Source organism: Acyrthosiphon pisum, chromosome A1, assembly GCF_005508785.2.
Source record: "Acyrthosiphon pisum isolate AL4f chromosome A1, pea_aphid_22Mar2018_4r6ur, whole genome shotgun sequence".
Classification (NCBI taxonomy): domain Eukaryota; kingdom Metazoa; phylum Arthropoda; class Insecta; order Hemiptera; family Aphididae; genus Acyrthosiphon; species Acyrthosiphon pisum.
In genome coordinates, this window is record NC_042494.1 from 103,129,544 (window position 1) to 103,145,365 (window position 15,822).

A 15,822-nucleotide genomic window follows, 5' to 3' on the forward strand; every position below is an offset into this window, starting at 1 on the left:
GAGATTTACGATTGAAATTTTCGTTTATTAATGGTTGCTATTGGTTACAAGAGAAATATTTAGTAGAAATTAGTATTTATTTGTTATTAGTCCCCATTTGGGCACATCAGGGACAAGCATGAGTAATCACAATATTTTAAGAGTTATATTTTTTACGCGCAACGGAGTGCACGGGATCAGCTATTAATAATAAAAAAAGCATAAATATTACAAAAAAAAATCGTAGTCACACATTTTACTTTCGTAGGCCCTAGGCACAGTGCCTATAGTGCCTGTGCGCTAATACGGCCCTGATAGTAGGTATATATTGCCCTGCTAAGCAAAGTGCCGTAACTCAAACAAATTTAAAAATTAGTTAGATACGGCATCTGATAGGTTTATCAGTTTTACACTATAAATGTAGATAAAATACCCCTTAAATTACTTTAAATAGGCAATAAAATGAATCATTTAGATTTAAAAACGCCGTAGGTAACAAAAAAATTAGAAGTATTAAGTAAGAACACCGCATCTTATACTTGCTAAGTATAAACGCTGTAAATATGTTTATACATACGGCGTTTTCGCATAACGTTTCCATGTTCTACCTGAGTTACGGCTTTATTATCAAACATTTCAACATTTTTTCGTAAGTAACGGCAATATATTATTTTTAATATATATAGTAAGAAAATTAAAAGAAAACATTCAACTATATATTTATAAAATAGAAATAATAATATAATTAAATATATGTTATAAAGATTCGACGGGAATATTCGATGAAGAGGAAGAGGCGTTTCTACAACAAGGTAATACAATTTACAATATATAATAGTTTAAATCGTTTCGGAGTAGGTATATAATAAATTATTATTATAAAATTATATAATTTTCCAAATAAAGTTGAAATAAAAAGGGTATAGATTTTTATTTTCATTAATTATTTGAATCTACAAAATTTTTCATTTCAAATTTTTAGACTATTTGGTGCATACAGAGACATTAGATATTAATTCATTACCCGTGGTTTTTGCTGATGATGCGTTGAATGCGAAATGTATACAAAATCGGGAGATCTAAGGAAGAGGAAAAAATATGTGTTAAATATAACGAGTAGAAAACAAAAAAAAGTCGAAGAAAGAAAAAAAAATCATGTGGTACAACCAGGATGTGACAGAGAAACGTGTAGAAAAAAATGTGTTTTAAACATAACGGAAAATAGGCGTGTTGATATAAATCATCAGTATTGGGAAATGAACTGGCAAGATAGAAGATCATTTTTACATAGCACTTGTGAAAGTTCTGAAATTATCAATCGTTCTAAAAACGAAAATACAAAAAGAAAAAAAATGTTTACATTTGTATTAACAGATAGCGATGGGTTGCGAATTCAAGTATGTAAGCCATTCTTTTTATGTACATTGGGATTTAAAAAAAACCAATGATAGGGTGTTAGATGTCCTTAGATTAACACCTAAAGATAAAATTAAGCCAAATATCGATGGTCGTGGAAGACAATTGTCTATAAATAAATATAAACATTTAGATTTAGTTACAAATCATATTGAATCGTTCAACCCAACAATATCCCATTACCGCCGTGAACACGCGCCAAATGTACGCTACTTGCCGAGCGATATTACAATAACTTTCATGCATCAAGATTTTTTGGAAAAATACACCAAACCAGAATTTTTTATTTCTTATCCATACTATAGAGATCAAGTTAAAAGAAAAAATATATCATTTACTCAACTTGGACACGAAGAATGTGAGGTTTGTGAGAGCTTCAAAATTCACCAGCATTCTAAAGATCGATTGATACCTGATTGTGTTGTGTGTGAAACCTATTTAACCCACTTAAAAAAAGCTAATGCTGCATTATATCAAGAACACGCCAAAAATAACAGTAACAACGAAGATAAATCGATTTATTTTTCAGTTGATTTACAAAAAATAATAATGCTACCAAGGTTAGACACATTTAAAAAAGTTTTGTTCATCAAACGAGCATACCACGAAAGTTTTGTACCTCTTGGAAAAAAAGGAAATCTACTGCCATTTGCTTGTGTGTGGCATGAAGGAATAAGTGGTCGCAAGAAAGAAGATTTAATTAGCACTTTTTTCAATTTTTTTACTAATCATCGTAACGCAAATACAATTACTATTTGGTTAGATAACTGTAGTAGCCAAAATAAAAATTGGTGTTTGCTATCATTTTTAGTCTACATGATAAATTCTAGTGAAATTTCTGCAAATGAAATTGTTTTAAATTTTTTCGAAGCTGGACATACATTTATGTCAGCTGATAGTTTCCATCACCAAATAGAACAATCGCTTAAGCATCAAAAAAAAAACTTACTACTTTGAAAATTTTGTTAAAGCTGTAGGAGCAGCAAATAAATCTAGATAAGATGTAAAAATTATGAATTATTTTTATTTATGGATAGATTACAAATCTCAACAAAAACTTCATAAATCATCAAATCGTGTATTATTAAAAAATGTCGTTTCTATAAAAGCTGTTCAAAATAAATTTATTTTGTACACGAAATGTAATTTTGAAGAAAAATATGCAGAGCTTGATTTTTTAAAGAAAAGTGTTATGAAAGTATCCGGAATGGCTAAATTCAACCATTGAAAGGACCTTGTGGCATTCCTGTTGAGAAAAGAAACGACATTCTCAACAATTTGACACAAGTTATTCCACAAAATAGGAAAACGTTTTGGGAAAATATTCCATAATTATTAAACTATGTATTATTTTTTTTTTTAATTTTACGATCAAATTGATTAATTTGTAATACAACTAATGCATATTCCAGTTCATAATTATTAGACAATTATTTTATTTTTTTAATTTAACGATCAAATGTATTAATTTGTTATAAAACTCATGTTTATAATTATTATAATACTTGATTTATTTATATAAATTTATATACGGTATTTTACTCTATTAAATGCATTGTAGACGATTTATTATTACTAAGCAATAATGCCGTAAAATTTACTTACGGCGTTTATCCTTGATACATACAAGTATTAACAGCTTAAATTGCTAAGTAATAACATAAAAGTAACTTTTATTCGTATAATAAGCGAATAACACTTTTAAATTATTATTTCATTGCATTCCTCGTCAAAAAAACTATAAAGGTGGATATGTTTTATACTAAATCAAATAGATTAACAAATAATAAAGGTATAATAAAATTAAAAATACAAAAATGCATTTTTCTCAAAACCGATAATTTGGTTTTTAAGGCACTTTTGCTTATCAGGGCAGTATAGGTAAGTACTCTAAACTTTTAACTATATAGGTAGGTGTCTTTTACAAAGCCACATTTAAATCTTCATTTATTTTTAGATTCTCAGTGAAGCGAAGGATCAGATTTATTGGTTTTACGACGATGTTTATTTTAATTTTTTAATTTTTTTGTCAAGACACTTTTTTTCAGGTAGTTTATACTTCGTCCAAAAGTTATGTTCAGTCAATATACCTAGGTATACCTATATCTATAATATATATAATATATCCACAGTGACAGTGCAACCTCAGTTTTAAAACATTTCATAAATGCGTATTATGATAATATTATAATATTTATGTAAGAGTTATAATTCAATAATAAATATTATTTTTCCCGCTATTTGTAATGCCACCAGCCCTGCTCTGCCCTGTAGGTACGCTATACATTTATACGTTACACGAGTACACAACACACAATGGTAGCATCACATTACCTTCGTTGATGATCACTTCCGGTTTGGTGGGCACAGGTCGTCGGAGATGTGGTGCTAAGTTATCGTTTTCTCGAGTCCACTTGATCAGACACTGAGGTTCGTGAATCCCTATGGACGCGGTCCCGAACAGACGACCGCACACGTAACACGGCGCCGGTTTCTTTTTAGGTTTGTCCATGATGACGGCTGATTTAGCCGGTAACTTTGGCGCCTGTCGAAAACCAAATATATTATTATTTATTACGCATATAAATATAAAATATTTATAACTTGACCGAACAAAACGGTACCCCCTGCACAATATAATATATTATTATTATTTATTATATAGGTGCGAATATACGATCGTCGTCCCGGATGCACCTCGCTGCGTTGACGATTTCAACGGACTCAATATATAACATGGGTAGGTAACTACATGCACCTACCTATAATAATATTTTAGTAATTTTTCTTCTTCTTCTACTCTTGATACCATCGTTATTCACATATAATGGCATTCGATCGATACACGAATTCGTTATGTTATAGACTTTTAGTATTATACTCATATTATAACGTGTAACGCGTTGTGTTTATAAGTATCCTTGTGTATGGGTAGGTACCTAATTCCCAACTACTACGTCACGACGTCGTGTATGTGTAGGTATAGACGGTATAGGTAGGTACTTATATTAAAATACGTGCAGCGATGATTAATGATAACTGAAATACACTGTACGGATATAGTATATATTAGTTATATTATATTCTTTGTACCTATAGGTACTTGAATTTGACACTTTTAGGTACATATTTTTATTGGCATGCAAAATAATGCCGTTATAGTGCTCTCACGGGTGGTTCTATATTATGTATTGTGAAAACCGTCGGTCATTTTCTATAATTTAAATCCTAGTATGGCCAAGTCTTGCAGTGTGCAATTTGTATTTTGTGTAGGTATAGTGTGTATATTTGACTGACTTGCTTAAAATGTGTCGAAGACGTACATGGTACATTTGAATGCTCAGTTAATTACAAAACCTCACATTTAACGGATTCTTTTACGGATTTAAAATAATATAATATTGCCAATCAGGTGATTTCATATTACCTAGGTACCTACCTAATTATAAATGTATTACGACTTTTGGTAAGAGATTCTGGACAGAGGGAAAAATTAAAAACCTATTGTATTTACATTGTTTTCTTTGTGTATATAAATATATAATATATTATATTATAATACCAGTATTTTTGTCAGGTTAGATTTTATGGTCACTCATTGGGTAGGTACTCAAAATATTTCACGTTGGGTACCTATGTCCTATAGGTATAGGTATACTTCAAAACTAGTAGGTACATAGGTACTCAATAGGTGGGGTTTTATCGACTCCGCCGTTTTAATATCAATTCCGCCGGCTATCGATTCCGCCGAATTTTTGTTTATATTGATTCCGCCGATTATCGATTCCGCCGACTGTTTATTAAACAATAACCAAAGTATCATATTATACAGAATTTTTTTTTAAATTAACAGTATAGGTTAGGGTACACTTAGTATGCCATAATAGTATAAAGTAAGTTTTCTTTAAATAAAAACATTTCGAAAAACAATTCAAACATTGTCGTCCATAACGTTTAATAATATGTATTAAAATCCTAAAATAATATAACTTATATATTTAGTATATCTAGTTTTACAAAATGAAGTAAGATCGTCATATTTTTAAATAATTAATTAATAATAATAATAATAAAAATATAAAGGTATTGTACATGCCGCATGGTATGATAAAAAAATTAAAACTAAAGTAATAAAAATATACAATATGGTCAATTTTTAAAATAATGATTTGATGCTAGTTTTATATAGGTGAATCTATAAATTTTTTTATTTATATAATCGTCAAAAATGTTTGCTATATATTAGCAAACATAAGCCTTTTAAGAGTTGGGCGTAATTGATAACCGGCGGAATCAATATGTAAAAAAGTTCGGCGGAGTTGATACGCGGCGCAATCGATAAATTTTTTACAGGTAAAAAGGTAATTTCGGCGCAATTGATTTACGCCCCAATAGGTACCTCAATACTGTAATTATAAAATATATATATAACTACAGTTAATATAACTTGTATAAAAAATATAGTCTAATGTAATACCTATACGTATATATGTACTAGGTACGTAAAACACGCGGTAAGTATCTACCATCACTATTTTCGTACATTTTTAAATTTATATGTAAATATGTAATAGAGGAACCTATTATTTATGTTTAGATAAGCGTATCCTAGTCCCTTTCCTCTGTGTTAGTAATATTATAATATTTCTAAAAAGTTAATACTTTGAGAGAGAATAAGTGTTTACCTTTAAAATAATCTACCTGGGTGGCTGGATTATTGTACTTTTATCATTTACACTTACCTTTATAGTGAGTCGACGTATTACATTATACAAAATCCGTAAAAAAAAATCTTAATTTATTAAACATATTTTACTTGTCACTTGCAATAAGTATACAATTTATTTTTATCTATATACCTACAATATATGCTGTATGTGTGTACATTAAATCTGCATACATTTTGTGAAATAACGTAATTGACCTAGACGGAGATTAAGAAAAATTATTTGCAATACTTGTTCTTCTCAAATATTTTATTAGGATATCGAATGAGCAATTTATAATTTTAGCAGATATAAATTTACATTTATTAATCCCCAAAGATTAGTTTATTTATTTATATTAATACATACGATAAAGCTCAATATGGTATGCATGGTTACGCTATTGGGTACAATTTACAGAATATACAACTTACGAGTAAGGCATATTATATAGTATAATACAGCTTCTATTTTAGGTAACCAAGAGACAAGATACTGAATATCTAAATATAATCGTTTATTTATTTTTAAATGTAAATTAAATGTATTCATCAGTCATCACTCGTCGGATTATTTATATATAGTGTAATAGTTGTCAAATCTAAAGCATACCCACTCAACAACATTTTTAATGAATATAATCAAATTATTATCCACTTACGGCTACTGTTTTTTTCTTGGATTCAATACAAACTCTTGCGTGGGCTTCAAGTCTGTTTGCTAGGAACTTCCGTTGGCAAAAATCGCATGGCACCAAATTTGACTGAAATTATTACATGCATTATTCAATTATTGTCCGAGCAGTACATTTTTATAATTAGCTAGTACCTATATATGATAATAACATGAAATGTCATCAATTTATCTATGTAGAAATAAGAAAAGCCTTAACATTTTCCAACCATTTGAATTAAAAATTGTCATTGTTTGACTATATATTCACGAAAGAATACCAAATGTACACCTTCGTACTATGTACACCAATGCTTGGGCGTACAAATAAAATGTATAACCAGTTATAATAGTTGGTTATACCATAAATGAATTAACTGCATCATGAGTCATGACTTCTGCCCACTCGCTTTCATAGCACAGTTGGTTTTCAGTTCATCGAACTTCAACTTCAAGTATTGAATTTTTAAGCTAATGATATCGCTAGAAATTGAATGTTTGTATATTATAATATATTAGGCATACCTGAGTGGCTTCCCATGCCAACTTATTCCAATCATCAACAGAAATAATTTGATTTTCCGGCTTCTTTGGCATAGTTCTTTGTAAATGTTCGGGTAGTCGGGAATTTTCTTGGATCCATTTCTGTTAAAAAAAAATGCGCATAGCCATTATCGAATTTAAGAATTTTTATCTTTTACAGTAAATAGCTGTTTAACCCAACTTTGCCCGGGAAAAATGTACAAATATATAATACAGTGCTATAAATAGGTGTACCTCACTATCTCAGTTTTAAAGTGAACCTCAGATAGTCAAATCACGGGTAAATCGGCGTCGGTATACCACACTTTCTGAAATAATTTGACCTAGATGGGCCACTGCAAGTCGTGTATTAGATTTAACAGTTGTTATATTTACTGACGTGATTCAAAGTACTATCTAAACTTTTCTGATATTTTTAAGAATACTCTTCGAGAGTCTGAGGTTTTCGTAAAAATCAGTAGAGAAGTTTTTGAGTATACAAAGCTATACAAACATACATTTAGATTTAAAATTGTAGACTACAATTTTGTGTTTCCAAAAACGTCCTCTATTAAGAGGTATCTGTTAAGGGAGGTTTTACCGTTGTTTCTTTAATCGAGGCCATGCAAACGCGACTATTTGATGAATGTATTTACCTCATCTGCCCGTGTAACCAATGGCAACAATATTTATATACAAAAAATAAATGCTTATTTTTAGTATTGTCTATTACTATATTATAATCCGAAACCAATGACAACCATTTATAAACAAAAACAATTTTAATCTCTATCGTGAATCTCGAAATTTTTGTGTAAAGGGACCTCTTTAAAATTTGAATTTTTGAAAATCTTACTGTACCCCTACATGGTGTTATGAAGATACCATGATGCATCAAGTCTTCAGCTATCATAGCTTAGGCTCTGCATAATATGTTGATCAGTCAGTCAGTCAGAACATATTTGACTATATTATATATACTATATAGACTATAGAGTATAGACTCTAATACTCTATAGTATAGAGTATATCGACGACCCAGTTCAAAATTGCAACAACTCAAAAAATTGGTTTATTTGGTATGATGTGTTTTCTATATTGTTTCTCTATGTAACGTAATATAAATTATGATATTGAAAATGTTCTCTTGTGTTCAATAATTTGACTATATTGTATTGCGTTCTTGAACTGAAATCGATATAAGAGTGGTGTACATAAGTACATACACAACTCGGATTTGTTATAAGTTATATCTCGAGTAGTCGAGTTGTTGAAGTTCTTAACTGAGGCATCGACAATATTATGTTTTATAGTTTCAATGTCAATTTAAAATTAATAGTATTATACATCTGAAAAATAGCCACTTATTGATTTATAAAATACCATAAAATAATATGTGTAATAATAGTACCTACATCATAATAGGGAAAATTAAATTGCATTAGTTGATTAGCTTTTATATTATAATATTATAAATATTATGTATTGATTTAACAGTTTATTTTTTTTATTATTATTATCTTTTTTTGAATATATTATAGGGAAGAAAAGCTAAAAATTCAAAAAGTAGCACAATTATAGATTGGATCTTGGGAAATCATAATATCGGGTGTGTGCTTGATTATTCGAAGAGGTAGTTTTTCGATTTTGTTGAATAGTTTCTCTAAACTTTAACTTAAGGAAAAACTATCAAAAACCTTAAAAAATGTCAGCAAACGTGGTTTCAACGGATCTTCTCAAAATAATTTTTCGTATGATACGATTAATCTATTGGATCTCCAATACCTTGGCATTGTGACAGGTTTGATTTATAAAAGAAATTATATCGTCTTGAGTTCTTAACTTTTCATCAGCTTTATACAAACTTATATAGTGAAACATTTTTACTAATTTAATTACAATGTATTGACAATTAATAAGTCAGTAAGTATAGTGATGGGCAATATTTATATACGGGTCATGGGTGAACAGGTTAGTGGGAGTTGATGGTACTTCAAGTCTTCAACTATTCGAATTTTAGTATAATTAATTTAAAACAGGTATAATATATTATAATTACATCGTAAATAGGTATTGTTGTGGTCAGTATGGAGTGTGTTGAGGTTTCCAATATCCAAGGTCTATATAGTGACTGGGTTTCGTTTGAAAATCACTCAACTGATTCTTTTATAACTGCTGCACGCCAACACTTCTCCCCACAATATATATATATATATATATATATATATATATTTTAATATATTATATTGTATTACATATATTATATACAAAATATATAATACCTACATATATCCCAATTGTCCCTGTATGTCCTTGAAAGTCTTTCCAATGTGCAATATAATATATTATAGTGAAAAACATATCATTTGTGTTTATATCACTGATGCCTTATTAATAATAATATCTAATCAATTGACTTACAATAGAAAATATCGAGTACAATTTTGCGTACCTATCAGATTTATTGCTTTTGTTTATATTTTAAGTATGTAATTATAAATATAAAATAGGTATTGTATTTCAAATTTGTTAAAAAGTCATATATGTACGAGTATTATAGGACATGGACTTTAGTATTCAGTATACAACACTGTGATAGCATACCTAGTATGGCATAATTAATGAAACAAGCGGTTTTTTTACACTATACAATATACATTGAAGAGAACTATTTACCTACTCCATACATAGCGTTCTCAATCAATAAAATGAACATAATACGTTTTAAAAATAATGATATTTCATCCTACTTTAAAATGTAGGTATACAACGTATTTTAATAATAATTAATTAATTAACTAAATCACATTTTGTTTTTGTTAATAATAAACATTTTTTTATAAATCTAATTATTTATAAATTTACCTGCCTGGATTATTAAATATATTATTGAGTACAAGTGTACAACATTTAAATTGTTAAATAATTTTTAGAAAGAGTGACTGTTTGAGCCATCATTGAGTATAAAGACTATTTCGTCAACTTGAATTACGTAAGTAAGTGTGTTATTAAGTCCGATTAATTGAGTTTGGTATTATAATTGTATTGATACCGGTGGCTTATTGCAAAAACTACTCGTTATGTATAACATCCTCTTTAAACAATGGGAGTAGCGTTCCAAAAAACCATATTATAGACATATTACGGACTTCCTGGGCAAGCAGCTATATAGGTGCACACCCATTATTATTTTACTCTCACATTGGTTGCATTGTGTTTTGACGGTGTAAACTGCGTACAATAAAAACTATACTAAACATTGAAGTACGTAAAAATAAAATAAACTTGTAAACTAGGATTCAACTTTCATGTATAGATACTGGGTACGTTGAAAACGAAAGAAAACTGTACAAATTAATGGTTTTTTATTAAACACCGTGGGTACACTTCCCACGTTTAACCTATATTCAACTGAGCATACATTCCGACATTCGAGGTATATCCGGTGGTTTTCAGTTATATTTTGACCAAATTTTTTATTTAATACTCCTTCAAAAACAAGCGTTAATATTTAAATTAAGCTAATCACTTAGAAATTTCGCGTTACAATTTTAAAATGACAGAATATAATAATTATTAAATGTATTATGAAAATCATAAATAACGCACTTATTCCTACATTGATTGTTTGAAAAAATAATGTAATATTTTTTGTTAATGATAGTAATAAGTAGTAAATAGTGTAATAATACTATAATAGAACCTATTTAGTATATAAATATAATATCATATTATCTTCTATAATATAACAACGGCGTATACCTACCTATTATTATTTACCATACTTGTTGTTTGTATATGACTATCGTCACGAAGTATAATTTATCAATGTTTGTTTAAAATATTTTGGTATACAAACATAAATATAAAATACTAATCACACAAAATATAATAATAAAGGATGCGTTATTTCAAGTTCAAGGACAATAAATAATTATATAGTGTACCCAATAAAAATAGAAATGCGTGATATATCAAATATATTATTTTTATTTTGTTATTTTTTGTTATCTAATATCTTTTTCTGTAAACTTTTTTTGTTTTTATATTTTTAAATAATAATCGAAAATAATTTCGTAAATTGTTTTTCCATTGTCCTATACCTATGATTATAATATTTTAATTGAATATAATTTGAATTAAAGTAAAATTATTCGTGTTTTCTAAAAAATAAATAAATAAATAAATAAAAAACACGACATCTAGTGAGTAGTGCTAATAGTTCTACCTACAATACGAATTATTTTATATTTCCAATAAAATGTTAACATAATTGTTTTCTTAAATTCTTTTTACCTATAACTTGGGGGGCTTTGCCTTGTGGAATAATGATTATAGCGTACCTTGAGACACTGAGGTTCGTGAAATGGCAACGAAGCAGTACCGAATTCTTTACCGCACAAATAGCACAAAACAAGCCTTTTCTTCCTTGCCGATCCAACGGCCGTTGGAACCCATTTTTCTGGACGATATTCTTCGGTTTTTTTTTCTATTCTCTCACTAATAGTATTCTGTTTAACGTTTTCCTGGTCGTTTGACGTAGACGACATCTTTTGGATACGTTGCCGAATTGGTGGAGTTGGAGCAATCGGCTTCACTTTAATCGGTAAATAACTTTTCCGATTCTTCGTTGTCTGTTTAGAGACTTCTGGCAAGCTTAGCACGCTTTTTCGGTCCTTGGTTTTGACCCGATATGTTCTACTGTTAAATTGTTGACAAACCGGACGTTTTGTAGTTGATGGCCGTACTTCCGTTCCGCTCTCGGTCCGCTTGTCCAACAACAGTGGTTTGCCCAACGTGGCTGTATCTGGCCGCCTTGACATACCCACAACTTCCTGTTCAGCTTCCATTACCGCTTTCGACTTTTTTTTGGCCGATGTCTTTTTTTGGACGGACAATTTAACAGCTGAAGTTGCATCCTTTGAAATGGTCTTTAATCCTAAACAAATGGGCACTATAATGGGTACATTTTATTTTCATAACAAACATTCAATATACCTTAAACTATATTACTATGCATCTTTGTATATAGTATATACATTTATATAAAATGTATAATTACAAAAAAATTGTATTTTTTGAAATTTACACTACATAATATAGAATTTAGTATAGTTTCATTAAATCGAAATTAGAAAAATCAACGTTATAAGCAGAACATTTTGTATTAATAGGTATGTATATTTTATAGGTAATCTTCGTTATGTCGTTATTCACAATTCAATAATTCGGAGTAGTTTTTAATTGTGTATTTTATTAATATACCTACTATCAACATTTTACAGTAGGTATTTCATATTGATTAATGATTGGTTAATTTTTTGTATTTATTGAATTTTTTGTTTAATATAGAATTGTGAATTATTTCAATTTAGTCATACATTTAGGACGATAAATCGAATATTGTTATAGAAAATCGGATAAGTTTCTTTTTTATCGTTGTGTACAATTATTAGGGTACTACCTACGATACGTGTGTAGCGGGTATCTTAATTTTAAAAAGTAAATTTGTATCCAATTTCTACACAAATAACCCGTTACCATGGATAATATTTTAGTTTGTTGATGTTGTATAAAAAATCAATGTATTAGCCAACTATCTAAACTTTTGTTCGTAATTAGTTAAGTGCGAAAATCTTAAACCTAAAAAAATATTTAAAACACAAATAAATAATAGATAATAGATTAAGCAAATAAATATTAATTTGATACGTTAATAATAATGGTGTAATTGCTTAAAACAAAACTATACTATATCTATGTGTCATGCGTATTTGTTATACATATAAGATAACTTTCCTACAACATAAGTTTATTGAGATATATACCTATATATAATTTATATAAAATATTAAAAATCCAATCTTGTTATTTTTTTTATAATTTAGGTACCTACCTATACTTTTCTTATAATAATAATAATAATAATGATATTTTATTTACGAAATAATATTCCAATTTACAATAATATAATAATGACAGTAAGTAATACATAAAATGTGTATTGAGTTATAATAAAAATTAATAAAAATAACAGAACAAAAATAGAAAAAATAATATACATATACATTATACACACTTATAAATTTAAAATATGCAATTAATTAATGTTTTGAATCTATCTTTTATTACAATAATCTCTGTGAAGGTACCTATACTATTCGTACAAACATTCAAATAAATAATTATTAATTACAAAATATATAGGTAACTGTCATTTATTAGTCTTATAAGACAAACATATCCAAATTTTAATTATTACCACCATTTGTTAAAATTAAATTATGCTTTATTTCCCTATAGTCTTAAAAGTTTTAGTTTTAAAGTTAGAGTTAAAGTTAAATAATTCTGTTTATTATTAATTTGTTCAACTTGATCATCCAGTTTAGTTGAAATAATTATTTGATAATTACATGTATGTATATATATATATTATGTACTGAGAAATTACATAATAATGTTTTAAAGTAATGAAAACGAATAACGATTATTTATGAAATGTTGATTTTAATATTTACATGATTGCATTAAATACAAAGAAAAAATTTATTTTATATACAGATCAAACATAGTAAACATGTAATATAATACTTTTAAAAACTAATCAACTAACTTGAAAGCATCATTTTCTTGAACATGGTGGGAAATCTTTTTGATTTCAGAGGTGTTGTAGTAGTAGTGGTAGTATCCATAGAACTGTCCATATTTTTTTAAAACATATTTTAACACAACAGTAATAAATAAAATTTAATACATTTAAGATTTTATTTTTAAGTATATTTATTTTTCATTTTAAATCACTTGTAAAAGCGTTAGATTAAAATATTCATCATTACTCATCATCAAACGTCAGCCTGTGACTACACGCGAAACGTAACTGAAAACACACACGACCAATACCAGTATGAACTACGCCTTTCGCATTCAGTACGTATAGGTATCTATATTTTCCAGATAGAGTTAGTACCTATAATGCAGTTTAAATAATTCCCGGCTTAATATAAATATGTTAAATGTTTCTGAAAAGTTATATTTTATGTTAAATTCTTATTCAACTAATCAAAATTTAAACAATATTGATTTCAACAACTAATAATGATTCATTATATAAAACAATACGAATAATCTGATATTTTACTATTAAACATAAAGTAAAAACGATTTAATGGATCAAATTTGATGATTAGACATTAATGATTAAAATTATATATTTAAGAAAAGTTTACGAGAAAAGGATAATAACACTTAGTTAAAATTATAAGCGACCTACTTAGTTTAGTTAAACGTATAGTATTTTGATCTTAAAATAAATTATGAAGTGGATTTTGAATATTTTTTTAAAAAAATGAACAATTAGTTTGATTAAAAACTATATAAAAACTAGTTGAAAATTAATTAGAACATTTTTTTTACTTCATGACATGCACTTGCACGAAATTCAAAACTATTCAATATTCATACATTTTCACCAACGAGCGTTCAATATTATTAAATGTTATATTGTTAGTAGTTACTAGTTCATATAGGTTGATGGTTCAGTTAGAGTGTTGAAGTAATATTTTTCAGTGTAAAACAAAAGTAAAAGTGATGAGAATTTACGTATGTGATTGTTTCTGTTAGTGAAGGTTAATAACTTAATTTTATTCTAAACGTAAATAATGCTTGTACTTTCCTACAAATAGTTCAGGGGCGTACTTGGACTTTGGAATAAATATACAGTATAGGGCAAAAAATGCGTTTTCACCTGACTATTTTATAAAGATCTATTGGATGGATAGTTGGGTTCTTTGAAATTAATCAATCCAACTGCGTCTCCTAAAAGAATAGCTTAAATAAAAATACATTATTTATAAATTATAATTTAATGTTTTCATTTTAAACGTAACAACTATACTAAGTCAGTCGTTAGCAGCGGTACGATTTCCTGAAATGTTTTTATTTATATAAATCCTACGTATTATCATTGATAATAGGTATTTATAATCAATAGTAATATATGTAGGTGCATAATTTCAATTAATTTGTATTGCAATTTCAGGTATGGGTATTTTTTTTTTGTAAAACACATCTACACCCCCCGAATATAGATATTGATTGCGCCACGACCACTAGTCAATACCTCGCAAGTTGAAAGTAATACTATGCTTGATGGTGGCCACTGGCCGGGGTAATTACCTATATCGTAAAAAGCGAAAACCAGCGAACAAGTATTTATTTTTTGTAAAAGCAGTGGTCAAAATATTTCCCCGTCTAGTAAAATCTAAAATTACGCCAATGGACTAGTTAACTAATTAAATAACACAATAATAATGAAGAAACCTCAATCTAATATAAGAGTGTACCTTAAAATTCTTGTTAATCTTACAGGTGTCTTAGAACGACAAAAACACTAAGGAATTACCATTGAATCCTTTCTCGGAAATCAAAGGATTAATATTAAATAACTTTTTGTGCTACTATACTAACGTATAAAAAAATTCTAGTTGTACATAATATATTTTAAAAGTCCCAATCATAATTCCGAATC

The 15,822-nt window shown here is 28.1% G+C and overlaps 1 protein-coding gene across 2 annotated transcripts in view; it reads right to left on the reverse strand.

Annotated features, from left to right (window-relative positions):
• LOC100162629 (zinc finger protein 474) overlaps positions 1-14,189 on the reverse strand; it is an 18,221-nt gene extending 4,032 nt beyond the window's left edge. Inside the window, exons 1-5 of one of the 2 annotated variants that reach the window (XM_008182951.3) lie at positions 13,909-14,189; positions 11,639-12,249; positions 7,299-7,418; positions 6,763-6,864; positions 3,730-3,940 (exon numbers count right to left, since the gene is read on the reverse strand). In XM_008182951.3, coding sequence (XP_008181173.1) covers positions 3,730-3,940; positions 6,763-6,864; positions 7,299-7,418; positions 11,639-12,249; positions 13,909-13,999 — 1,135 coding nt within the window. In that variant the 5' untranslated portion in view covers positions 14,000-14,189. The remainder of the gene's footprint in view (positions 1-3,729; positions 3,941-6,762; positions 6,865-7,298; positions 7,419-11,638; positions 12,250-13,908) is intronic. The other variant, XM_001948551.5, reaches the window with a different exon arrangement.
• Between the last annotated feature and the right edge of the window lie 1,633 nt (positions 14,190-15,822).